The sequence below is a fragment of the Triturus cristatus genome, chromosome 9 (assembly GCF_964204655.1).
Source record: "Triturus cristatus chromosome 9, aTriCri1.1, whole genome shotgun sequence".
NCBI classification, from domain to species: domain Eukaryota; kingdom Metazoa; phylum Chordata; class Amphibia; order Caudata; family Salamandridae; genus Triturus; species Triturus cristatus.
Window position 1 is genome coordinate 770,929,338 of NC_140592.1, and position 26,637 is coordinate 770,955,974.

A 26,637-nucleotide genomic window follows, 5' to 3' on the forward strand; every position below is an offset into this window, starting at 1 on the left:
ACTCCGTGGATATAAATAAAGGGCCTTAAGGTCGCTCGTGACCTTAGCCAACAACAGTTATCCAGAGCAAGTGTTGCGTTATTTGAACCGTACAGAAGGGCCTAGTCTAACGCTTAGTGGTCCCTGTCCACATTGGCGATGAGACCAGAGCAACCCCACGTTGTTTAGTGCCCCCTCCCTGCTGGCCCTACACTGCTGACGGTGAAGTTTGCTGTGCCACAGCAGCTGCCTGCTGCCGTCCATAACGCTTGCCTGTGTGGGCAGAGGGAAACTGATTGCGAATGAGCCGTTGCACCCCTGAGGTGTCACACGGGTGCCAATGAGCGTGTCCTGTTTGCCGTCTGTGCTGCCAACCTTCACCTGCGACCCGTTGCTATCCCTGGTTGGCATGTGCTGCGGCAGAATGAATGACGTTACTACGCGAGCAAATACCACGCGGTAGGTTACAACGCGGTCGCTACAATGACCGCGTTGTTACCATGCGTGGCTTTACATCGCAAGTAGTTTCTACGACTTGCGCTAGATTGCGCACTGGACTTAGGAATAGTATAAATTACTATTCCTACTCCAGTTAGCGCAACAGCAGGGAATGTGTTGGACTTCAAATCCAACACATTCCCTGGTGTTGCACGCCACCTAGCACAAGTCGTAGAAACAACTTGCGATGTAAAGCCACGCGTGGTAACAACACGGTTGTTGTAACAACCGCATTGTTACCTACCTGCGTGGTAACAGCAGCGCTGTAAACGCTGTTTCCCGCTGCAGCACCTCCAGCTATCTCTTGTCTGTGCTGCGGGGCCAGTAGAGGCCTTCCCATCGGATCGCATGCTCTACTGCCAGGCACGTTCAATCACAGTGCCGGAGCTCTGCCCTCCAGAACGTGATGGTTGAGAGTCAGGGCTACTGCCCCCCGTGACGACGCACTCCACTTCCTGGGTCAGTCTGCCCTGCCTGGCTGTGTGCAGCAGCCACGTGGTCTTTTCTCTCCTGCCGGAGGGCTGAAGTAAGCAGTTTGCCTGGGGCCTTCCATGCACTCGCGCTGTTGGTGCTGTTTTTAAAGTGGTGACCCCTTCTTGGCAGCCTGATGTTCCATAGGGTGGGGATGGCACTCGAAGGTACCCCTCATGACTCAGACAGTTGCAGGCAGAAGTGGTGTGTCCCCTGGAAGTCCCTGCAACTGGAGATTTGGAGGAGTTGAAAGTGCCTGTGACTACCATGTCTCCAGGTCCACACTGAACAGAAGAGGGGCCCTGTCCTCCCGCACAGGCATGTTTGCCCCACTTACCCATAGGCAGCCAGGTTCCAGAAAGCATGCCATCTGCCCTTAAAACAACATACACAGTGACTCTGATGTGTTCCAACATGAGTGAGCAGCATTAGCCCCCTACATACCCCACTCCGGCCCCAAATGCTCATGCATCAGTGACTCCACTGCCAACGTTTAGCCGACTGTTGGACCCTGCCACATCAGCACACAGCTGGAGGTTATTGAATGGGTGACTACAACACTACTTCTGCGCCACGTGGGAAACTGATGGGGGCGGTGGAGTTGCTGGTAATGCATTTTTGGGCTGATGAACTATATAAACTATTCGAGACCCTGCCAAACTTGGGAGAACGTTTGGATTATGACGTGGCCATCATCGTCCTGAACAAGCATTTCGATCTGCAACTCAATCTGGATTACAAACGCTTTAAGCTGCACCAGGTCAAACAGATGGATGGAGATTCTGTCGACATGTTCTGTGCCGGCCTATGAAAATTAGCCAGCACATGCACTGGCATCAAACAACATGAGAAGCTATGCGCACAGATCATACAGGGCTGCAGGTCAGCGACACAATGGAGGCTCATCATTAGACAACTGGGCATCTTGCTCAATGAAATTCTGATCCTGGCACGCTCGCATGACCTATCAAACAGTTGCGCAGAATAGATGGAGGCAACTCTGTTCAAATCTGCCTCCACCATGGGGAGTCAGAAGGTGAAGAGCACGAATGTGAATGGGTCGATGTGATACAGAAGCGCACAGGGCTGGTGCGGCCGAGAGGAAACACTAGGTCACCAAGTGGAAACTGTGGCTTGGAACACAGTAACCTAGGAGTGTACTCTGTGAAAGGAAAGGCATGCTCAAGGTGCGGGAAAGCCAACCATTTCTCAATGGTGTGCAAAAGAGCGAAGCAATAGCTCAGGGGTGAATACCCCAAAAGACCCTTGGCAGCTCTGCGAGAGTTCATGCTGGAAGAAGGAGACATTTCCTCACCAAGGGGCAGGCACTCAAAAAGATGATGAAGATGGCAATGTATTTGTAACTTTCTTTGCAGGGATACCCGGCTGCAAAAGACGACCTCCACCCATGTGCGCCTTCCATGTAAGAAACAGTCCAGCGGTTGCCCTTAAAGACACCGGGGCGTTTGTGAATGTGATGGACTCTGAGCAGTTAGTGACTCAGGCCACGCCCTTCACTGTCATCTAGCCTTTCAAAGTTTGCACCTATGGCAAACCCAAACCGCTACCTCAAAGAAGAACCATTGAGGTTGACGCCAAGTGCGAGGGTCGATACACCAGGGTGAAGTTTCAAGTATTGAAAGGCAGGAAACGCACACTGCTCTGGTGCCACACAGCAGAATATCTGGAGTTGGTATTCTTTGCGAAACAGATACATGAGTCACATGCAGACGATTTGCTGGCAGAATTTCCACAGGTATTTAGGGTCTAGGCAAGTTGAAAGGCCAACAAGTAAAGCTGCACTTTGATGACTCCTTCAAGCCTACCGCACGTAGGCACTGGAAAGTCTCATTTCATTTGCGTCCACTGGTGGAGCGGGAGTTGCAGGAGCTCGAAAAGATGTCAAGTCCCACACCATGAGTATCACGGCTTGTTATCGCTTCAAAACCCAAGCAGCCAGGTGCAATACGGTTATGTGTGGACTTGAGGCTTCCAAACTAGGCCTTTTGAAGAGAAAGACACAACACCAATGATGGTTGACATAGTTGCAGATCTCAATGGGGCTAAGTGGTTCTCTAAACTAGAACTGAATTCTGGATATCACCAGCTTAAGCTTGCCCCGGAGAGTCGGTACATTGTGATCTTTTCAACACACTTGAGTCTCAGAGGCTACGAAAGGCTGAGCTTTAGAATCTCCTCGGTAGAGATTTTTAAGAATGCTATAAGAGAAGCTCTCTGGGCTGATGGGCATAATTAATCTAAATGACAACATCCACATATATTCCGAGAGCCTGGAAGACCATCATGCTTGACTGAGAGCCAACCTCCAGCGACTGGCAGACTGTGATCCCACCTTGCACAAAAAGAAATGCTCCTTTTTATCAGAACTCAATCGTTTTCTTCGGATATGTATTTTCCAGGCAAGGGCTCAAGGTGGACCTTAAAAAGGCAGTGGCACTACGCAGCCGCCCATACCCCAGAACCCAACAGAAGTGTGCAGTATTCTGGGGATGGCAACATACTGTGGGAGATTTATCCCGAACCTGGCTACAAATGCGGAACCTCTGTGGAATCTCATGAAAACAGGCATGTCGCGGAGCTGGAGTTCAGAGGAGGAGAAGGTGTTCCAGGCCATCAAAGAAGCACTGTTGGTAAAAGCCACTCTGCCCTATTTCCACCCTCCTTAAAATATGGAACTAGTGGTTGACACCAGCCTGGTAGGGGGCCATGCTCCTGCAAGAGAAAAGAGAACAAGAGTGTACACCAGTGGCATATGCCAGCCACACGCTTTCATCCACTGAAACGTGCTAAGCCCAAATAGAACGTGAAGGCCTTGCGATCAGATGGGCCTGTCATCACTTCCATCTCTACCTGTGTGCTCATGAATTCAGAGTGGTGCCAGATCACAAGCCGCTCATCCCGTTTTTCACTGGCACCTCCCGCCTGGCCCCTCCGAAGATCGAGAGATGGGTTGTGCAGTTACAAGCATATGCCATTCAGATTGTGTACCGCTTTGAAGTCGGCAACTCAGCTGACTACCTGTCCATGCATCTTTTCCCCGAAGAATCTGAACATCTGGAGGTGTAAGAAGAGGTTACCAAAGGCTTTGTGCAAATTTATTGTGAAAAAGGCATGCCACAAGGCAATCACACTTGTTGAGATCCATGAGGCGTCCAAGATGGATGGCGGCATAACAGAATCGAAGGAGGCTTCGGTCCAATGGCAGTGGCAGCACTTTCTAGACGGAGCAACGTCGTTGATGCTAGAGGAACGTACCTTTCGACAACAAGTATGGACAATGAGAAATGAGCTGAGTTATGTTATGTTAACCTCCATTTATAACGCGCACGGCTACTCGGAAGTGTCCCGGCACGGAAGCCAAAAGGTGGAGACGGAAAGGAGCTGACCCGACTGAAAGCTTACTTAAATAGCAAGGTTTTTAACAGTTTTTTTAACAGCCTGAGGTCCTCGATATTTCGTAGTTTGAAGGGCAAAGCATTCCAAGCCATGGCTGGTCTAACAGAAAGGGGGCTGCCGCCACATCTAGTCAGGCGGTACCTAGGTACGAAAGCGAGGCATTGGCCTGTAGAGCATAGATGTCGGGGTGGCACATAGAATGTGATGCGTCTCCTAAGATGCTGAGGCCCTGCTTTGTAGAGGGCACCGTGCACCAGTGAAATAGCCTTAAACAGTATCCAGTATCCATTGCTGAACCGGGAGCCAAGAGAGCAGAGATGGATTACTTCTGCAAGGCCAGCAGATCATAGTGCTCAAAAGTCTATTGTTGCAGATGCCAGCAATTTTAAAAGTTTCCATCACACTCCCGTGGGTTAACATTAAATTATTATCTTCAAAACTCCTACGTTCCATGGAAACCTTTAAAATTGCTGGCATCTTCAACACCCACTAAAGGGAAAGTATAATTGGAACCACGAGTACCAGCATGCAACTGTAAATCAACTCCCCTGTGAAGCCCACTTGAGGGCAGTGGTTCAGAGCAGTTGCAGATACCGCATGCAGCCTGTGATCAAGGATTAAAGGAAATCCGAAATGCGTAAGGCAATGGCATTAAAAGCATGGAGTCCAAGAATTGTTTTGTCCTGATTGGATTTGATTCTTACGAGCGTTCAGCTTTGTTTGTGGACAAAGTTGGGAAATGTATATATTCACTGAAAAAAAGTAGGTTTTACAGACGTTGTAGTTAGGCATTAGCATTTAAAAAACCTTAAAATTCACTGAAAAAACCATAGGTTTCAGGGACGTTATAGTTAGTTGGACATTTGACTCGTATAAAACCAGAGAAATTCCCCATTATAGTTAGTTGAGCTAACTATAACTTGCCCGCAATGCACTGGTGATGTCACATATTACATCACTCATGACATGGTCAGTGACATCACTGATCACATCACTGATGACATCTCAAATGAGGGATACATCTGGGTGATATTTGTGCTACATTTGGGTCCTTTGTCTCTGGTGGCCATCTTGGGAGACTTAATTGTTATGAAGTTTAATAATTTCCTCATTTACTACAGTCTCCTCAGTAGGAAATACTTTCAGTTTTTTACTTTGATTCCATCAAGAAGGCATTCAGATGTGTCACACATTTGCCATAAATTCAGAATGCTAGCACTCTAGTTGCTCATTAGATCACTGTAGTAAAGCTACTGCTCACCAGGGAAGTCTGCTGCTGGTATTGAAAGTGCATGTTTCAGTCTGCATGTCATAATGTTTTTATGAAATAGAAGAGGATTTAAGAAGTCACTCAAAATGTGCCCTAATTTTTCTTTCTGCAGCACTAATCCTACTTTCTATGGCAAAATGAACCCACTCCACTCCACTCTACGCTACTCCACTCAACAATATTCACACCTCTTGAAACCGCAGATGCAGTGGATGTGCACGCAATGTTTCTTTCTACTTTATATATCCAAATGAATTAGTGATAAGGAGGGAGGTGCTATTGTTGCTTTGGCTCACTGTTTCATTGTTTTGCATCAATATTCCACTATATGCCACTCCACTGTACTCCACTCCACGCCACTCCGCTCTGCTATTACACTGTATGCAACTCCTGTCTATGCCTCTCCACTCTGTGTTGTTCCACTCCACACCACTCCACTGTATGCCTCTGCACTCTGGGCTATTCCTGTGTATGCCACTCCACTGTACTGTACTCCCCTCTACTCCACTCTCCACCACTATAAGCTATTTCTCTGTACCCCATTCCGCTGGAGGCAAATCCACTCTATGCCTCTTGACTGTATGCCATTCCACTCTACCCTAATTCACTCTATGACCCTCCAGTCTACGCTACTCCACTCTACACTATTCAACTCTACACTTTTCCACTCTCCGCTATTTCACTCTGCTGCTCCACTGTATGCCACTCCACTCTGCGACATTCCACTGTACCCTAGTCCACACCAATCCGCTGTACACTATTGCACTGTATGCTACTCCACTCTATGCCACTCCACTGTACGCTATTCCAGTCTACCCACTCCACTGTATGTCACTCAAGTCTAGGCCACAACAATGTACGTTATTCCACTCTACGTTATTCCATTCAACACTATGGTACTCCAACTTACACCACTCCATTCTATGCTATTACACTCTATGCCACTCTACGATCGCCACATTGCATTAACTATAACACGCCATTCTACCATGTGCTGTGTTCTTTCAATTGATGTAATTGAAGATGGCATAAGGGTTGTTATCAATGCTATCATTTCACATGCCATATGTCATGTACTATATATATTTATTGTAGTAGGACGAGTCGGGTGACGACTGTGTACAGAGGTGCACGCCTTATATTAAATTGAAGGTGGTGTGCAAAATATAAATTAAAGTTATAACTATAAGTTTAGAAATTCCAATGTTTGTATACTGTAAGTTGTAATTAGAAGGAATAAAGTTTTCCTAACTATAACTTATTTTTAACCTTTGATTATTTCATTAATATACAACACTGCTTAGCTAATCTTTTTCATCAGTGGTTCTTAATCTTTTGACTTCTGTGGTTCTTTACTTAATATTTACTAAATCCAGTGGATGCCCACTGAATCATTATTGGGATCCGGGGACTCCCACTGAGCAATTACTGGAAGCTGGGGACCTCGACCTAAGCATTTTCAATAATTTGAACTGTAAAATAATACATAAATACAGAGGCATGTATTCATCAAAAAATATATCAATTACATTTTTTTTATATTTGTGAATTAAATGAAATATTTTAAGTTTTAATTTCAATAGGAAGGTTGGAGCTTTTCTAAATTAAGTTCAGGCCACTCATCATCTATACTATATTCTGTTTGATGCACTTGCATTGCTCCCATGAATCAATCTGAGGATACAGACTTAATTTTTAGTCTCCAGTATCAAATAGGTTTTTTGTGGGTTTATTTACTCTGGCATTGCCCAATACCTTTTAATTTTACCTAAATTATATATTTGTTTTATATAGTGTGAACCATACCATGTTGGTATCAGAATGCTTCCAAATGTTTAAATTGAATATCTTTATAAATGACACGAGGGGGTCAAAAGATAGTTTGCAGAGTCTGGAGGAGTTTGTCCAGTATATGTAGATCTGTAATGTAATAGGAAAGCAGGGCAGGTAAAATATAGGTTAGAGGATGGTGAATGCAAACAGTTTAGTGCCTCCTCAAAGTCATTCTTATAGCTTCTGCGCATTCTTTCTCAACTTAGGTTGATGACCAATGGGTGGAGTGTCAGAATGGAGTCAAGCTGAGACTGGAAGTAGCAAGCCAAGAGAAGGCACTTGAGCTATTTCTTGAAGATGGCATGAGAGGGGTTATTTCTTAAACCTGGGATTAATTTCTAGGATGTGTGCGGTCTGAGAAGGATTGAGTCAGAGTATGGGATTTTTTTGAAGAGAGGAGTCTCTAGATGAAGAGTCTACCCTTCTCAGTTTTTAGGATCCACCCCCCAATTATTAGTTTGCGGATTAGGTAGTTTTATGTTCCTTTGTGTAGAGGCTTGTGGATAATGCAAGTTACTTTTAATTGGCTTCTGGCTTCAATAAGGAGTCAATTAAGGATGATCACTTGGGAAAAATGAGATCATATATTCTGGGGCCTTATACCAGGCAAGCCGCAGAGTTAAGTACTTTTTAGAGAGGTGCCAGGTGCATTTTGGGGATGCCGGCCAAAAGACCATTACCATAGTCAAGTTTGGTTAGGACCAGGAATTTAAGTATTGTTTTAATGCTTAGCTAAAAAGGAAGGTTGTTTTTCGGAGGAGTCTGACTTTGTGTTATGCACTCCTTGCTAGGCCATTGATGTGTGCCTGTAGATGTTGTTTCTTGTCCAGGGTGGAACCTGAGGATATCTGTCTCCACAATAATTGGCTTACAGTTGAGAAAGTTTGATGTGTCTAACTGTGATTGTATAGGAGTGATACTGTGATGAAGTGAGATCAGGAAAAAAGACACACTGATGATGGATAAAATGCAGAGCAAATCAAACATTCACCTCAGTCAAAAAATCTGGGTTAAATCCTTCATTCTTTTGCTCACCATGCCACCCCAGTTTAGACCCAGCCATATGCAAATCAGTCTTGATCCTGTGCCTAATGGGAACAGTCCAGCCCAAACTGCCCAGCAAGGTCCTCCCTGTACCGGAAACCAGGATCCTGGGACCGGTTTTAGGGCATCACCCCTCATCAGCCAGGCTAGCATCAATCCAGTGGAACAGTGAGCATGGGACCCACATCTGGGCATACCCAGTGCACTTAGGGTGAGAAAGCAAAAGACACACAGAAGATTGATGTAATGCAGAGCAAATAAAACATTCAACCCCGGTCAAGAGATCTGGGTTAAATCCATTGTTCTTTTGCTCACCATGCGACCTCAGTTTAGACCCAGCCATATGCTAATCTGTCTGGACTCTGTGCCTCATGGGAACAGAAACAATGCCATCTTCTGGAGGTTCAGTTTAAGGTGACTATGGGTTATCTATGATTGTAATTCCTTCATCAAACTTCCTATTGCAGCTATGTTAGCAGGGGAGTAGACCTTCAGGTATAGTTGCGTGTCATCTGCATATAAGTGTAACAATATCTTAGATTTACCCAGGAGAGGGTTAAAAGTTCCATGGATACGTTGAAATGGGTAGGAAATAGGATGGACTCCTTGTTCAAGGTCCATTGGGGATGAGGTGACATTAGCCACTCTTGCATGTTAAGAACTGTTTCAAAGATATGAGGCAAGGAGAGAACTGAGCCTGCTATACTCAAGTGTTCATGCAGTATTTTTTAGCAGATGTGGTTGACCGAGTCAAATGCTGCAGAAGAACAACCAGGCAGTATTTACCATTGTCCAGGAAGGTGAGCAAATTCTCAATTATATGTAGCATAGCAGATTTGGTGTAACAACCGGTTCTGAATCCAGTTTGGTAAAGATGGAGCAGGTTGTTTTCTTTGATTAAGATTTTCTGATGTTTCTCCATGCAACTTTCCATTACTTTAGCGATGAATAGGAGATGGGCCAGTTAACAGAAAATTCTACAGGTCCACCAGCTCAGCATTTGAGTTTTTAATAAGGGGCAACTTGACCTACGTTGAGACTTTCTGGCACAATTCCTTGTGAAAAAGAATCCTGTATGACCCTTAACAGGAGGGATGAGTGAGAGATTTCTTTAACTAGTATGGGCAGGAAGCGGATCTGAACAGTGATTGTAATCTTTTAGGTTGGTGATTGTCACTATGACATCAGATTTGGGTGTTTCCTTGAGTGTCAACCATTTAATTGGAGAGTTGCAGGATAGCTGTTTGATTGAAAGAGTCAGTTATGGAATCCAGAGAGCTCAATCATTTTGATTTAGTTGTAAAAGAATTTGAAGAATGGTTCGCTGCATTGTTCTTGTGTTAGGGATAACTTGGGCTACAAGTGGATTGGTAGATTTCTGATGAGGTTGAACAATTTATTTCGCCAATGATTTTTAAAGGCGTCTGTATCGGATGTGACGTTGTCTGCCTTTGCTATCATAATATATTTTTGTATTCTTCGCATTTGTTGCGTAAAATTAATAAATTCAGTTTTGAGGGTTATGTGCCATGTGCATTTATTTTGTGTGAGAGCTATCTGTTCTTCAAAGTAATCTTTGGAAAACTATTTCCTGACTTTGTCTTTAACATGTTTTTGTTTCAAAGGGGCCATTTTGTCTGTTGTCTCTAAATATGAGAGTGGATGGATATTGAAGAGTTGGGGACAAGCTGGGATTTACATAAATTTTCTTTTCAGGTGTAACGGTTAATATTGCTGAAGTTTCTGATCCAGCCCTATGAGCCTTTGAGTTGACCCCAAGATGTTGTTTTAGTGCATAGAAGTCAATAGGATATTAAGAAGTTGTCTAGATGGGAGAGTCAGTCATGAGGGTTACTTTTTTAGATTAATCAGTTCACTGTTCTGTTTTTTATAGGTAGAAAATAAGTATTTTTCCAGGTCATTCTAGAATAAGCATAATTAATTTTGTGTGGCAATAAGATCTAGCTGGTTACATCAATGGAAACTGAATTCTCCCTAAATTACATGGGAAGAAGTGGAGGTGGTATTTTCTGCGAGGAACGTGATCATTTGTTCCACAAACCATTTTTTACTAGTGGATGGTAGATGAGGTGTAATACTGTGGGCTTTCATTTCAGTGTTTTACTTCTACAGAGAAGCATTGGAAGGTTGATGGTTGAAATGCTTTTACAGGCTTACACCGAATCAAGGTTTCTGTGGATAATTGCCACTACTCCCCTCCCCCTTCCCTCTGTATTCCTATGTTAACATTATTTCTTAACCTGATGGGATGAGAAGGTCAAGATGGGGTTGAAATGAGTCTGTAAGCCAAGTTTCTGGAAGAAATAATAATCCAAAGTCTGTTGGGGAAAGGTTCAGTTTCTTGCGATGATGGGAATCCTAGCATCAGAACAGGGCAGTTAGAGCCTACATAGTTGGAGAGTAGCAGATCATTGGTAGATTTATCTGGGAGATCTTGATTGTAATAGCCCACAACATATAAATCGAACTCCAAAGTGGGCTTGAACTTCTTTATTCAGCACGCACAGCGACACTGCTTCTTTCCTCCAGTAGCTCTTTATAACTGCCTTGTATATATTGCAAACCCTTTCATTCCAGCGCAGACTCCTCATCATGCATTCCATCTTACACTCTTCACATTACTACATTTCCCCCTCTGCCCGTTTTTTCAGAAGAAAGAAGAAGAAGAGAGAGAGAAAAAACATGTATAAATGTATCTGAATACTTAACAAGGTTCAATCAATCGATCTGGTCTGTTTGAAATCCTTATAGATTTTCTAAGTGACTGTTCGCCTTGTTGATTATCCAATTGCATATTTTCTTGCACATTAACTCTTACTTTAATTTGTTTGAAAAAAGTTTTATTTCTTGTTACTATTCTGTTTTCATTCTTCGCTGTAACCTCTGTTCTTGAATTTAGGTCACTTCCATAAGTTCAGGATAAAATCTACTTTGCGACTTCCTTGTTTGCTGTTGTCTGACTAGCACCAAGTCACCTATTTGATATTCTTGGCCTTGAATGCTTCTTTTACAATATGCATAATATTTCATTTTGTTTTTGCTTCCTTGTCCCTTATCTCAGCATGATCTTTTGGTGGATTTGCTGGGAGATGTGGTCACCGAGATTGACCAAAAGGGCATTTCCTAGTTGATCCATGAGGAGTATTTTGATAATCACGTAGAACTTGACATAGATCTTGGTGTATTGAAATCTGTGAATGTTTTTCCCTATACATAACCTTTTTAATGGTGGCCATTAGCCATTCCACTATTCCACTCGCCTGAGGACACATTTCAGTTACTCTTCTGTGCATTATTCCCAAATAAATAATACATTTCTGAAATTTATTAGCACTGAAAGGTGGCCCATTATCTGTTTTTAATACATTTGGCATTCCCCAATTGGAAAATATTTCATCAAGAACAGGAAGCCCAACTGGTGCAGGCATTGACAACACCACTTTTACTATGGGAAAATGGGAATACTCATCGGTTATTGCTATTAATTAATGCCCTAAATCCAGTGGTCCATAACGGTCAAAAGCCACATTAGACCATAAAGCATTTGCCAACTCAGACGTGTAATTCTTCCATCACTCTTTCTTTGGCAGTACATTGACATGAGTGACAAGTCTGGACCACCTCTTCTACTTGACTGTCTATCCTAGGAAGCCACATTTGTTAGCAAAAATATTTTGTCTGAAGCAGACGCCTCTGTGGCTTTCATGGGCTAAATTAACTGCATACCTTTTGTAAGTTTGAAGGAATGATCAATTTATACCTCTCTAATGTATTCCAGATGAGGCCACATATAGTGTATATTCTTGAATACCATAATATCATATTTTGTTATATTAGATCGAAATAGAGTTGCATTGTTTATCAATCTCCAATTATTCTCAAGTATGATTTTTTTTTTTTCTTCCTGAATTGTTTCATCGTGTGTGATGTTCAATTAATTATTTCTCAGAAATATGTCCTGGCACTGCCAACCTAATTGTGAAACATATGTATTCCTCTGCCTCCAATTGTTTCATTTTAGTTTTTACTGGGTACCTAGATAAATAATCTATTGCATTGTGCTTTTTCTGGTTTAGGAATGACTTAAAAGTTATAATGCATTAATTTCATTCCCCATTTTCCAATCTGTAGGGGTAATTTTATTTTGGGTTTCCAAAAATAGAAATGTTCCCTTCATGATCTGTCATAATCACAGATGGACTTCAAAATTGGAAGTCATGGTAGTGCTCACAGGCCCATACAACCACCAAGCTTTCCTCTTCGGGCTGAGAATATTTTTGTTCAACATCAGACACGCTTTTACTAGCATGTGAAACCACATATCGAAGAGTTTCTCTGCCAGGCTTGTGTTGTACTAATATTGCACCAAGTCCTATAGGACTGGCATCCACCACTAATTCTGTACATAACCTTGGATCAAAGTACTTCAAATTAGCTTCAGATGATATTTCTTCTTTTAATCTTTTAAAAGCATGCTCATATTCATTATTCAAAATGAACTTTTGCCCTTTCTTTGTTCTATAAGTGACGTACTTATGGTGGCAAACTTTTAACATTGCGTGAACAATAACTAGCCATTCCTAGAATGAGCGTAATCGTGAAACATCTTTAGGTCTGAATATTGCATTTAGCGACACTCTTTCGACTGGATCTGGCCTCATTCCTTCATTAGAAAATATATGACCAAAAAATGTTAACTCTGGTTTTTATTTCAGTTTTTTTTTTTAATTAAGCGTCAAACCAGCCTTTATGAGTTGTTGGCATGCTCCATCTAATGGCTGATCGTGTTCTTCTTGCGTTTTTCCAAAGAGTAGAAAATTATCACTGTAATTCATGGTATGTTTTAAAGGTCAAATGTTCTTTACAGTTTCTTTAAAATTTTCAGCAGCTGAACGTTTGCCAAAATGTAATCTCTGATATCTAAATAATCCAAGATGCTTAGAGAATTACGTGATATATCTTGAATGATTGTCAATTTCCAATTTATGATACCCTTTACATAGATCCAACTTTGAGAAAATAGTAGCACCATTGATATTACTGATCATATAATTTAAAAGTAGGTTTGAATACCTTTTTCTTTCAATTGCTGAACTAAGCACTCTCATGTCAACACAAATCTTGATGTCTTCAGTATATTTTTTAGGAATCACTACAATGGGTGATACCCATGGCATTGCGTCAGTGATGGTTCAATTATGTCTTGTTTAAGTAGTCACATTATTTCTTTTTATACTTTTGCTTAGAAGTGTATCAGAACTCTTCTGTGTGTTTGAGCCATTGGTTTCACTGCTTCATTTATATGTAACGTAATCATTCTATCTTTTAATTTACCTAACTCATTGAACAATTCTGAATATTTTCTTAATACAGAACGATCTGTCATGACATTACAAGTCATTGCTAAGAAACCCATGACTTAAGCAGTAACATTGCTTAATAAAAATGGGCCAGGAACTTCGCCCTCTAATACATGTATCTCTTCTTTACCGATTGGATCTCCCTATTGTAGCATTTCTTCTAATTTCCCTAAGCAAGAAACGGGATGCTTGGCTCCCATTGAAAAACAGACATTTGATAGACTTAAAGCGGGTTGTTCCTTCATTTTGTGATATTCAGTGATGCACATAATATTGCATGTTGCTCCGCTGTCAAGGACAAATGGAACTTTCTTAGGGCCAAACATTGTATATGTTTTCCTTATATTGTCTCTTCTTATCATGTTAATTTGCTTGACCTCATCATCTTAACACGTCGTGTACAGTCTTTCAGATTGTTCCTTTTGCCTGTTCAACAGAATTTTTTTGCAGGTGGCTTTTTAAAAATGTTCAAATTTTCTTCTCCAGTTTTCCCATCTGTGCACCATATTCTGTTGATCTGATATACCAAATGGTAACTGTGAGAAAGTGCCATCTTTCTTGCATGGTATGCCCCCACTTTTTGCTGAATTGCTGAATGTACTTTGACTGAGTGTGCCCTGGGCTCCTGCCAATCAGGTGCCCAAGGCTTATGTTCCTTCCCTAAAAACTGTGCTGAAACCAAAACCCACATTGGCAAACCCTGGCTACATGTCAGCCCCTGGTAAATGGTACCCTAAGTACCCAGGGCCTTGTGACCATAGAAGGCCCCTAAGGGCTGCAGCACTTATTGTGCCACCCTTAGAGGCCCTGTACCCTGGCACACACACACTGCCCTTGCAGGCTGAGTGTCTGGGTACAGAACAAAACGGTGTCAACATGGCACACACCCCTGTGTGCCATGCCCACACCACACACTGCCCTGGCATACATCAGCCACCCCTCTAGCTGGGTGCCCTATGCCAGTGGTGTGGGTACAGGTGGATGAGCCATGTGCCCCTACTGCACCCAGGGCCATTCCCGGGCACTGTAAGTGCAGTGCTGCCATTTAGGAGTATATGGTGCTGGGAGATCGTCAACACGAACTCCACAGCACCATGATGGCTCCACTGAAGACTGAGAAGTTTGATATCAAACTTCTCAGCACCTTAAACCCGCACTGATGCCAGTGCAGGATTTAATATACAATGCACGACAGAGGGCATCTTAGAGATGCCCCGGGAACCTAACCTACAATCCGCGTTTGGTCTGAGGGGCTGCCTAGGCTGCCACACAGCAGACATGTTGCTGGATCCCTGGGTAGAGAGCCATCCACTCTCCTGGGCCTGCAACAATGCACATCCTGGGCGAGGTGCTAGGTCTCCTCCCCCAGGATGGGCAGGGGAAGCTTCAAAGGCATGCCGCCTTTGTGAGCTTCTCCAGGCCACTTGCTGTACTCAGCAACTGGCTCCTACCGGTTCTAAACCCCCACTCTGGCGGGAATACTGGCCGGAAGCCCCAAGGAAGGGAAGGGGGTGTACCAGCCTCTGCCAACCCCACCCCTCAGGTGGGGGAGGCAAAGTGAAGCACATCTCCGGGCTCTCGCCCTCTTGAAGATGGGAAGCCCTGCCCAATCAGGTCTAGGCTACTGCCCCCCTCCCACAGGAGAGTGGTCGGATAGGGGGTGTACCCACCCCAGGGCAGGGACCCATTGGTCCCTGCCCTTTACCTACCTGTAACGCCCCTAAATTCAGTATTTAGGGGCACCCTGAACCTTCCTTCCTTAGATCCAGATTCCGAAACAGCAAAGAAGATCAAGAAGACCTGCTGTGCAGCTGCTAACAAGAGGAAGACATCAACTGCTTTGGCCCCAGCCCTACCAGCCTGTCGACCCTCGAACCTGCAAAATCCCGGCATCTCCCGTGGCCAGCAACCTCACAAACCCCGGAGGACCTGGCTACTTTGTGACTCTAAGTATCTGGGACTCCCGCGAGCAGTGGTACTGCTCAAAGCAAGTAACTGACCCCTGGCATCAGCCAGGAACCGCGAACCCTGCACACTCTGCACCTGCCAAGCCTGGCCTGTGCCGGAGTGGACCAAGACCATGAGGACGCCCCCCCCCCTGGGGACTGTGACCCCGGATCCAGCACCCAAGGACCCACCTCGACGCTCCTGACGACGCCTGCAGCCTCAGAACCTGGGACCCCTCCAATCGCGACCAGCTGAGGGTAAGATTTCCCGATGCCAAAAGGCACCCCTGCACCCGGCGCCCTGCGGCCCCCTGTGCCCAACTCTTGGGTGCCTACCTATCCTCCAACTACCCAACTTACCTCTCGAAGTGGTGGTCTCACCTGAAGAATCTTCGTCCCCGAGCTTGCAGCCTTTGTTCGTTCTTGAGCTTCTCCATTGCAATCCATTGAGCCCTCGACGGCTCAAAAGCACCCTGCACCCAGCCGCCCGAGTGGCCCTGGTAGTGCAACTTCTACTCTAACCTACGTCCCCATTTGCCCTGAGCAAGTGACCAGGAGCCCAGCTCCCACAGCCGCGTGGCCTGCTAGCCAGCAGCCTCCTACCACAGGCCCCCTGCCTCCCATAGGATAACATTAGACCTAACTCACTCTGCACCCGGCTGCCCCTGTACCGCTGAGGGTTTAACGACTGTACTTGCCTGACCCTGGGAGACCCCTGAGTCTATGCCCAGAACCTTAACTCTGTCAGTCGAGTACTTACCCAAAAGCTGATAACTCACTTTTCTTCCATAGGGTAACATTGGCTGGTTTCACTTGAAAATTCTTCTAAGTGTGGAGTTTCTAAACTTTAAAATATTCACCTAAAATCAACCGAGTAACGAAAACGACAATGCTCACCTGCTATCGGGAGAGATCCGAGTGCTGGATTTTGGTGCCCAGCACTGACCCTGAAAAGTAATTACAACCATACTTCCCGCTAACTCAATTTTCTTCCATAGGAAACCATTGACTGTTTTTCTGTGAAATTTCTTCTCTTGATTTTGCAAACTTACAAATATTTGTTAAAAATCGCCTGTATAACCTAAACGCATTCTCTCAACTGCTTACAGGTGGTACATTAGTGCTGGATCCAGGATCCATCACTGAACTAGAAAAAGTAACAATAACCCCACTTACCCACTAAGTGAATTTCCTCCCATAGGATAACATTGGTGATTTTATTAGAAAAAGTTACTGTCAACTTTTAAAATAACAAAATATTGCTTAAAAATCACAACAGTAACTAAAACTTATTTACTCACCTGTTTCGAGAAACTGTCCCAGGACTGAATCTAGGATCCAATCCTGGAGTTAGAAAAGTAATCCTTAAAATAACTAATTGCATCAATCTTGAAATTCCCATTGAGCTCAATGCATTATTGTTTAAAATTGTGTTGCCAATTGCAACAAACTGTAACTATTGCATTCAAAAGTCTATTGCCTATTGCAAAGTATTTAACTAAAGCATCTCATTCTGAGAAAGTATATTTTGATACCTATTGTTGGTTCTAAAATAAAACAACCATATATTTTTACATAAAAACCATTGGCCTAGATTTCAGTTCTTGAGTGTGTGAGACCATTTGCTGACTGAGTGTGTACAACAAATGCTTTACACTGTCCTCTGATACTGCCTTACAGCTCGACCAAGCTACCTCTTTAGAGAGTAAGGTTATATCTAACTTTAGCCTCTGCCAAACCTCTGGGGACTGTGGACTCTGTACACACTGTACCTATTGGGAACAGTATATACAGAGCCACTTTCTTACAGTAACTGCATTGAAAAACTATACTTGGGACACCTCCCCCATTTTCTTCATCATTCTGTTTCTGTATCCATATATATTTCACTGCTTGTGTCCTCTATAGACAACACTTTTATTTATTTTGTCAATATTATGATTTGCCACTAAAACATAGCTTTTTGATGAAGAAAAGTGTTTTGCCTGACTTTAAAATGATGTCCCTGTAATTCTTAATGAAGTCAAAAAATGATGCCTTACTCTAAGACGGCCGCAAGGATTTGACTAAGATCTTGTGATATTTTGGTATTTCTAGGCCTTAAATACCATTTCCTGTCAAATCTGTACAATTGTAGAAATTGACACACTAAAATCCCTATCTCACTTAGTATTCTCAGGCAATTGTGTTCCCAACATTCAATTTGGGCAAAATAGAGCACTTCCACTGCTTATACATGATCGGCGTGTATGCCTGATTTCGATATGGTGGTCCGATTAGAACATCCGTCTAACGCACATGTGCAAGCTTCATAGCAGCTTTCCCAGCACTCACCACAAGCTGTGCAGTGAGATTCAGTACCAACTGCAGCCAAGGGCACAACCATCCTTGCTTCTGATGGTGGGTGCTGTCAGTCTCTACAAATACTGCACTCTGCATGATGCTCTTCCGATTGTCACCATTTTAACAGCCCACAACATATAACTCAAACTCCAAAGTGGGCTTGAACTTCTTTATTCAGCACGTACAGCAATGCTGCTTCCTTCCTCCAGTAGCTCTTTATAACTTGTTTGTATTCCAGTACAGAATCCTCAGCATACATTCTATCTTAAATCCTTCACATTACAATCTTAAATCACATTACTACATTGAGTGGCTCTTGGGATGTGGATCCTAATTGTTGCAGTGAATGTAGATAGATAAAGAGGATGTGGGCCGGATGATGGTCATTGAGAGCTGTGACTGCTGCCGTTTGGAGTTGTATATAGTTGTGAGTTCAAAGGAATAGAAGTTGTTGGTCAAGAGTGGGAATGTATAATCAAGGGATTTAAGTTTGGAGTGGAGAGAGTGTCAAGCTTCTTCATATATCGGGAGTTCATAGAGAGAGGTGCAGCATGGGAGTTGGCATGTGGTTTTAGGTCAATGGCACAGAGGTGTGCTGGGGAGCATATAAAAGATAATTATGCTGGACTTAATGGCAGCGTGTTCCCATTTTAATTGTAGGCAGCATGGTTTATGATGTAGACAGAGGACAACTGATGAGATAGCATGGAATTATGGAATGGGTTAAGTTTGACTTGGTAAGAAAAGTGAGGTTGCAGTTCAATAGAACAGAGTCTGTGTGACGAGATGCAGCGCAAAAAAAGATGTTTGCATGAGGTGGGGAGGCATATGAGGGGGTCATGTGTTCTACATGGGAGGGTTGGGGTGTAGTGGCTGGAGGATTAAATAAGTCCTTTTCCTATCCTACTAAGAGTTTATTGAAGCATTGGTCAAATTGAGTTAGTGTGTCGCCTGCCGATTGAATCATTATATTCCTACCATTACAGATGGAGATAATTAGATTTCCAGAATATGTGGAGCGGATTGATGATTAGTCTTTTCCATTTGGGATATGCTTGGGCTCCTTATTGAATATTATCAGCGAAATGGGTAGAAGGTTTCATGTAAAAGCAGCAAAGAGTGTTTTGGGAATTTTTTTATTATCTTGTGCTTTTTTGTCAGGATTTACAAGGTTGGGTGGATAGTAGATTTTATGTTATTTAGGAACATTTATGATAAGGTGTTTGAGCAGGGGATTTATTGTTAGGCGATCCATTGTGGTCCGTTCTGAGTTGAAACCTACTTATATTTATACGTATTGGGGCTTTCAACCAATTCTTTTCATCCATCGGTACTGTTGTTCACGTTTTAAATGTGCCCACTATAGTGTACAGCATGGGGCAGTGGGGCAGCCAGCCCACTTCAGCAATTGTCTAACTTCACTGTGTGACAATAGTCTGCTCTGTCACAAAGAGCACATTCTCACACAAAGTAGATCCCTTCAGGGGCTACTGTGGTAGTGCGTTCTTTTTGAGACCAAAAAAAGTTTGCTTTAAGCCAATGTTTCTGTTATATGGGCAAAGGCCTAGCATCGCCTTCAACAATACGGTTAAAATCCATAACAAAACAAGAATTGCCAAAGCTAATACCGGTTTTTATCAAAGGTGCCAAACATTGTTAGGTACAGGCATTCTTCATTAGCCTTTGCTCTTAAGGTGGAGTTGCATTGATGTTTTCATCAGTGAAGACGTGTGCTCACTCCATCTAACAATGCATATAATACGTCATCGATGTGTGCATGTTGCTATCCGATCTAGTACTACAAAGTCGAGTAAAGACATACCTTATATACGAAAGGGCTAGTCTAGAACATGGATTTGCAAAGCTTACGGGAAAAATCCTAACCCCTCTATAGCCGTGGTATATTATTCAGTTCGAGAAGTATGCATTTAAAATAGCTGTTTACATGTGTCCAAGCAGTGAAAAAGGGTACTTCAAGGGTGGGATAACATGCAGTACAGGCCATGAAAATAAGTACTGACACTTTACTTTATTTGAGGGATAGAATATTAACGATGTGTGATATTTGTTTATAAAAGTTGTCAAAATGCCTGACCCCAATCAGTAACTAATCCTTGCATGAATGCCTATGGAACTTTGGGAATAAGAGGTCAACAATATAACACATAGATATAAGCAGTACACTAGCCTTTGGGCATGTATGAAAAATTCTCCGCAAACAATATAACTTGGGTTATGTGTGGACACCTCAAAATCCTGGACAAGAGGACCATGTTAGATTCTCAGAATAGTGTCAATAGAGGGTGGGCATGTTTCCCAAGGGAGGTGATCGCTTGGCATTGGACAAGGCTTCTTTCAGCAGCAAGGCACAGACCTTAAGATAGTGTGCTGCTACAGGACACTTTTTTCCTCCAAAATCTAATGATGAATGTTTCTCTCTCGGCTCATTAACTTTATCCTGTTAGTCTTTGCCCATCTTACTTTCTAAAGCAATTTGGTTTGCAGGAATGATCGAAAGTTGTTTGGCACTCGAAGAAAAATATAATTTAGCTGTTTGAACGTTCCCCCATCTGCTAGAAATCAGTTTTTGGTCATGTTCTAGTAAGCCAGCACCACTTATAGATGGCACCCAAAGGCTGCTGTCCCACCTTATGCAAGCACCTGCCCGGCTTTTTTTTTTTTTTTTACAAATTGCATACCCATCTCTTTCTTCAACCTTCTGAATTAGACATTTTCTGTTGAAAGAACACGATGACAATGTTCTATTTGGGGAAGCTGCGTTTGCATTACTTTAATATAAACACACACCTTTTTGGTTATGAATTTGTTTTAAACTTGTATGGCGTTTTATTTTCAGATTGTTTGTGTAACCTCGGTATTATGTAAAGTTAAAAAAAAAAATAATAATCTAGTTTAAGATGTCCAGTAGGCAAGTGTTGGTGTATGCCAAGTGTACTGTATGTTTTGGCTAAAATGCACATATGGAGGAATCAAACTATCTCTTTAAATATACCTATATATTATTTTGCAGTGTATCTACTAATCGGACTGGTTGCTATGATTCTTGTCCTGGAAACTATGAAAAGAATTTTGAAATCAAACTACGTTTTCGCATTTTTCCTGCTTCAAAGTGGAAATGCTGCAGATGATCTAGAAACCAACGTGATCATCCCTGCCGGTTCTGAGATTTCTGTCTCTCCTTCAAAGACAAAGGAGAAAGCAAGGAGGCGGCTCCCACACTCGCTCTCCCCCCAAAGCGACCACTAATACAGCTCCATCTATGCACCTAGTGACTCATAACAGAAACCACTGGACTCCCAAAGTGTTTACTCGTCGACTTTCTACGATAGTTTGTCAATTTCAGAATCAGCCGCAATCAACTTTGTATTGCTTGATAAAACGGCATCTAAAACGTTCTCATTCACAACATTAAAACCTGTCACAATTTAATTCGTTTTATGCCACGGACTGTTTCCAGAGGAGCAAAAGGCAGATGGGGCATGATGAGGAACAAAACTTATACCTTATGCATATAATTTCCTGCGGAAACTGTGTGTCCTGGTTTTCAGTCTTGCACTATTCAAATGAACCAACTTCTGATATCCTAAGAAGGGTTACCCATAAGTGTTAAAGTCATTATTCACGAGTGTCACGAGCCATGATTGTCATAGCAGAGGGAATTGCTTCATAGCAGACATCATTGGTCGGTCAATAGATGTGTAAAATTAAAGTGATGTACCTGCAATTATGAAGCAATGGTAGGGTTTTTTGCCACTGTATGCTAAAAAAAACCAGGAACAGCTTTGAGTTCTGAAAAGCTGTTCAGTGGCAGCTAGAGGCGGCGTCAGTGCATGGAACTAGCGCCTGAACTTACTGACCTTAATTTCTAGTTGCTTAATAACCAGATATTTCCATCTTCCCTCTGACATTAATGTAATCGCAATATTTTGTGGATCAGTAACTATCCCATTCTCGCACCTTCAATATTTTTTTTGTCACCATTTTAGTTCCAAATGTAGTTGAGTATTTCGGGGGCGAATGATTTCCACACAGACTTTTTTCACATGTGTACCCTTTTGTAGTAATGGGGAGTAGAAACGCCTGATTTAAATATTTTTCATATTGTTTGTGTGAAGAGGAAATGAGTTAAAAAATAAAGTAAATCCTGACAAAATGGACGTTGTGCAGTATTTCCTTGAACGCAATTGAAACAACATTTTCTTAGCTTTGACGCGGTTATAGTAAGAAATCTAGAGTTGGGGCAAAGTAACATGGATTAGAAAGAGGCTGTATTGATCCAGACAGAAGTATCCAGTTTATATGCGCAAATGCACAATTTTAGGCCTGCCTAAATGGTTATGTCCATCTGAGCAGCCAAACTTTGGGTTTCAACCCTTGGAAATGTACAAAGAGACATGACTTACTGCTGTGCGATGTAGCCATTTGGAGATATTGGACAATGGGGGAACTACTCTCATTGGTCCAATTGGATCGTTCTGAAGCCTTAAACACTCTGGAATGCATTGTGATCCTAGGGCATTTGGTCATAGTGGCTGGTTTATCCACCAAGGGCTTAGAATGGTATTGTGCATCCCTTGGGATTGTTGGGGTTGTGTTCCTCTGGCTGGTATTACTTCTAAATGGCGTGTAAGGTCCCTCAGATTGTAAAGGGTTCATGCCTTTCCCTATGGCTACTAAATGTTTAATTGCTGGAGTATACAAAAAGTGATCGATGGAATACTTGAATTAATCTCAGCCACTGGTAATTACTCAGGCCAAATCCCAGTCCATTGTTGTTGTGTACACCATGCCACCTCAGTTTGGGGCCAGCCACATGGAAATCAGGGTTGACCCTGCTCCGATGGGAACAGTCCAGCCCGAATTGCCAGGCCAGATTCTCCCTAAACTGGTACAGAGGCAACCTAAGACTGGTTTTGCCGTTATTAGCTCATCAGCCAGGCATAGTTTTGTTCTAGTGACAGTGTGTACGGGACCCACATGTAGGCATACCAGTCCCAATTAAGGTGACACACTGAAGTATACAAAAAAGTGATGGATGGAATGCTTGAATTATTCTCAGCCACTGGTAATCAGGCTGCATCCCAGCCTATTGTCATTTTGCACACTATGCCACCTCATTTGGATGCAGCCACATGCAAATCAGTCTTGACCCTGCTTTAATGGAAACATTCCTTCTCTAACTGCCAGGCCAGGTCCTCAATGAACCAGAATACAAGCAATCTGGGACCTGTTTTGCACTGATTAGGGCTCATCAGCTAGGTATTGCTTGGGTCAAACGGGTCCTGGGTTGTCTGTATTCTGGTTCTGGGAGGACCTGGCTTGACAGTTTGGGCTGGACTGCTCCCATTTGAGCAGGGTCAAGATTGATTTGAACATACCAGGTCAAAACTGAGGTGGCATGGTGAGCAAAAATAACGGTGGACTTTGATACGGCCCAAGTTATTGCCAGTGGTTGAACATAATTCAAGTATTCCATCCATCACTTTTGTGTATACTTTACTGTTTAATTGCAAAATGGTCTGTTGAGTTTTCTGTGTGTAAGTTTTTCTACCTATGTGGATGACATCCAGTTGATCACATTTTTGGGGGAGCCACTTGCAGGTTTATCCACAATTCAGTATATAAGGAGATGTACATATGGATGAGTTAGTTTAAGTCTGAAAAATGTAGAAAGAGTTTCTACGCTGCGACATGTAAAACACCATTAGCCACCTATTTACAACTTAACATACAAACTTTCTCCTAACTGAAAACGTGAACGATTTACTGGACTCACCACTACAGAAGGTCAGATCAGTTCAATGGTTAACTTAACTACATATCATCTGAATATCTTTAAATGAATGAGAGTTTTATATATTAATTTTGTGGTCTTCTTCAGAACAGCAACTTGGGCCAAGCGTGGGAACTAAAGCAATTGACTTTACATGATGTGCATTGAGAGTGGTTTGACTCTGCTTTAGGAACACTCTATCCCAACATGCATGCTGCATATTGTACCCCTTTCAACTCGTGCTTTCACAAATCCTTTTGGCCACCTGTCTCACTAACCCTACTTTACCTGCTGCACCACTCCTAATTCACCGGATCCACCACCTCACCAGCTCAGAAGCCAGGCCAAAGGGCAAGTTCTGATAAAAGCCTCAGCTGATTGTTTCCCATTACTTACATAAATGTTTGCATTTGAATCCTTCAATTCCCCAGGTACATTTATCTGACATTTCACCTCTTAAAACGTAATACCTGACTGACCTGTGAAAACCTGTAGTACCAGACAGTACTAGTGTGACACAAAGCATCACCACCCAGTTTGGTACAGTGATATATGAAAAGCAAATACAAAAATTCTGTTTGATCTTTTCAGGATGCCAGTAAACTGGTAGAATCAGAGATCAAGAAAAAGCAACTTTTAATACTAGTTTATAGTTGAAAACTTTTTACCCTGATAACATATTTGCAGATGTGACAAGTAAAAAAACATATAAACTTGTACCCTGAAGAAAATCAATTAACATAAATATCCAGCAAGGCTAGATGAAATCCATGTAAGTGTGCCTTCTCAGTTAAGTGCTCATCGTATTCTCTATGTTTTGAATGAGTAGTCGGATTCGCTCTGTATCTGATGATTGGACTAAATCAGGTGTGATCAGTATGTATATGAGTGAATTATTGGCTTGTGGAGAACATAGCAACAGAGACTAGTAGTAAATTGAAGATGTTTGAGTCTATTTTCAAATGGATTTTGGGACTTCTGAACAACATTTGGATAACTTGTGTGAATCAAGATAAATGTAGGCATAATTGGTATTGGAAAAGTGATGTGCTAATTTTTATTGACGTCTTGACAAATATCATTTGAAGAAATGGTTATGTAGTTCTTGTAGATTGTGTGAGCTTTACATCTTGCATTTTTTCGTAGTTTATACATTATGAGGGCCCCTTTAGGGTGCTGACTAGTTAAAGAAAAAACAAGATTATCAGAAACTTTTTTTGTTCAGAATTCAGATTTTCTACACCAGTACAAGAAGGAATTTACAATTTTATTAAAGGGGCAGAGACCAATATTATGCCATGTCCTTTTATTTTATTCCACTCATGCAGTTAACTTTTTATTATATTCCAGATTTCTTAACTAATATTCTGACCTCCATAAAAAGGTAGAACAACCACCCATATTCCTTCTTTTACTGCTTGTAGCAAATATTAATTCTTCAGACAACTTGTTTAACTCCAGAAAATTCTGAAAAGAAACCCAACCTCCTTCAGTTGATTCCATTAAATTATTCTGAGGTTCTTGGAAAAAATAATAGGAAAACCATTAAGAACCGTAGAGAAAGTTCAGGGTGAGATACAATTAGCCACCTTGTCTTTATTAAGATTGTGTGTTCCCTTCCTGACAGTGTGGAAAATCTGAATTTTGTGTTTAGACACAGCGGCCAATATTATCCCACTTCGAAGCCTTGTCAAAACAATTCCTACTATTGTTACAATTAATTTGAAATAAAATATTTTAAAAACAGAACCACCAGAATAATCTACAGATTGCAAAATGTTGCTTGGCGCACCTCTTATGAGGTATTCTTGAATTGCCACAGCACTTCACCATAGATATCCACACCTGATTTCTTGATCAACTGTACCAATTACCTTCCCAATGTAAGCAAATACACCAGCTTAAGAAACAACTTCTGACCCAGAATTTCTTCTCAGATGCACAGTTCTCCATACACATTCTTTCAAACACCTTACAACACTCAAACTCTCATTATCAAGAAAATATGCATAAAACATACTTGTAGACAGTCTGTTCTGCTTTGGAAAATAAAAACAACTCTCCTTAGGCTGATAGCTCCTAGATGTCACATCTAGTGCTTTCACATTAGACACTCCTTTGTGTGTGGCCAAGAAATGAAGAATTGCTTCATAGTTAATTTTCTCAGCAGTAGTCTCTCATTCGATTGTCATCCATTCAGCACTCTCAAAACCAAATTTACATCCCATAGATAATTTTATTTCAGCAATAGGAGGTTTTGCAACCTGCAAATTTCTCATCAATTTTTATACTAAGACTTTCAGCCTTACTAGAAAATTTGCAGTCATGACCAACTGAAATGGCCAAGGGATACAACTTTACTGCATTATATGGCAAAACCTACTTGATTAATTCCACCCAAAAATTAATCCGGTTTGTCACCGAAACATGATTCTTGTCCCTTTCCAAACACCAGTCTACATGCCCTTGATGTTCGTCAAGTCTAAGCTCCTTTAACAAGTCCCCAAGCGCCCTCCGAAAGGCCTGGCTCCTGTCAGAATTCCCTGAAATCTTCCAAGCCACAAGCTGAAGAATAGCAAGCTGGGAGCAACATCACTAACAATTGGCAGTCTGCTATCGACTCCATTATCAAAGGGAGCCATGCTTGTGATCTGCAAAGAG

The 26,637-nt window shown here is 42.3% G+C and overlaps 1 protein-coding gene across 3 annotated transcripts in view; it reads left to right on the forward strand.

The window, feature by feature from the left end:
* LOC146798818 (potassium channel subfamily K member 1-like) overlaps nt 1-22,350 on the forward strand; it is a 49,480-nt gene extending 27,130 nt beyond the window's left edge. The window contains exon 3 of one of the 3 annotated variants that reach the window (XM_085626139.1): nt 5,748-6,812. In XM_085626139.1, coding sequence (XP_085482265.1) covers nt 5,748-5,776 — 29 coding nt within the window. In that variant the 3' untranslated portion in view covers nt 5,777-6,812. Of the gene's footprint in view, nt 1-5,747; nt 6,813-21,213 lie in introns of those variants that run through there. The other 2 variants (XM_085626140.1, XM_085626137.1) reach the window with 2 other exon arrangements.
* Nucleotides 22,351-26,637: the final 4,287 nt, after the last annotated feature.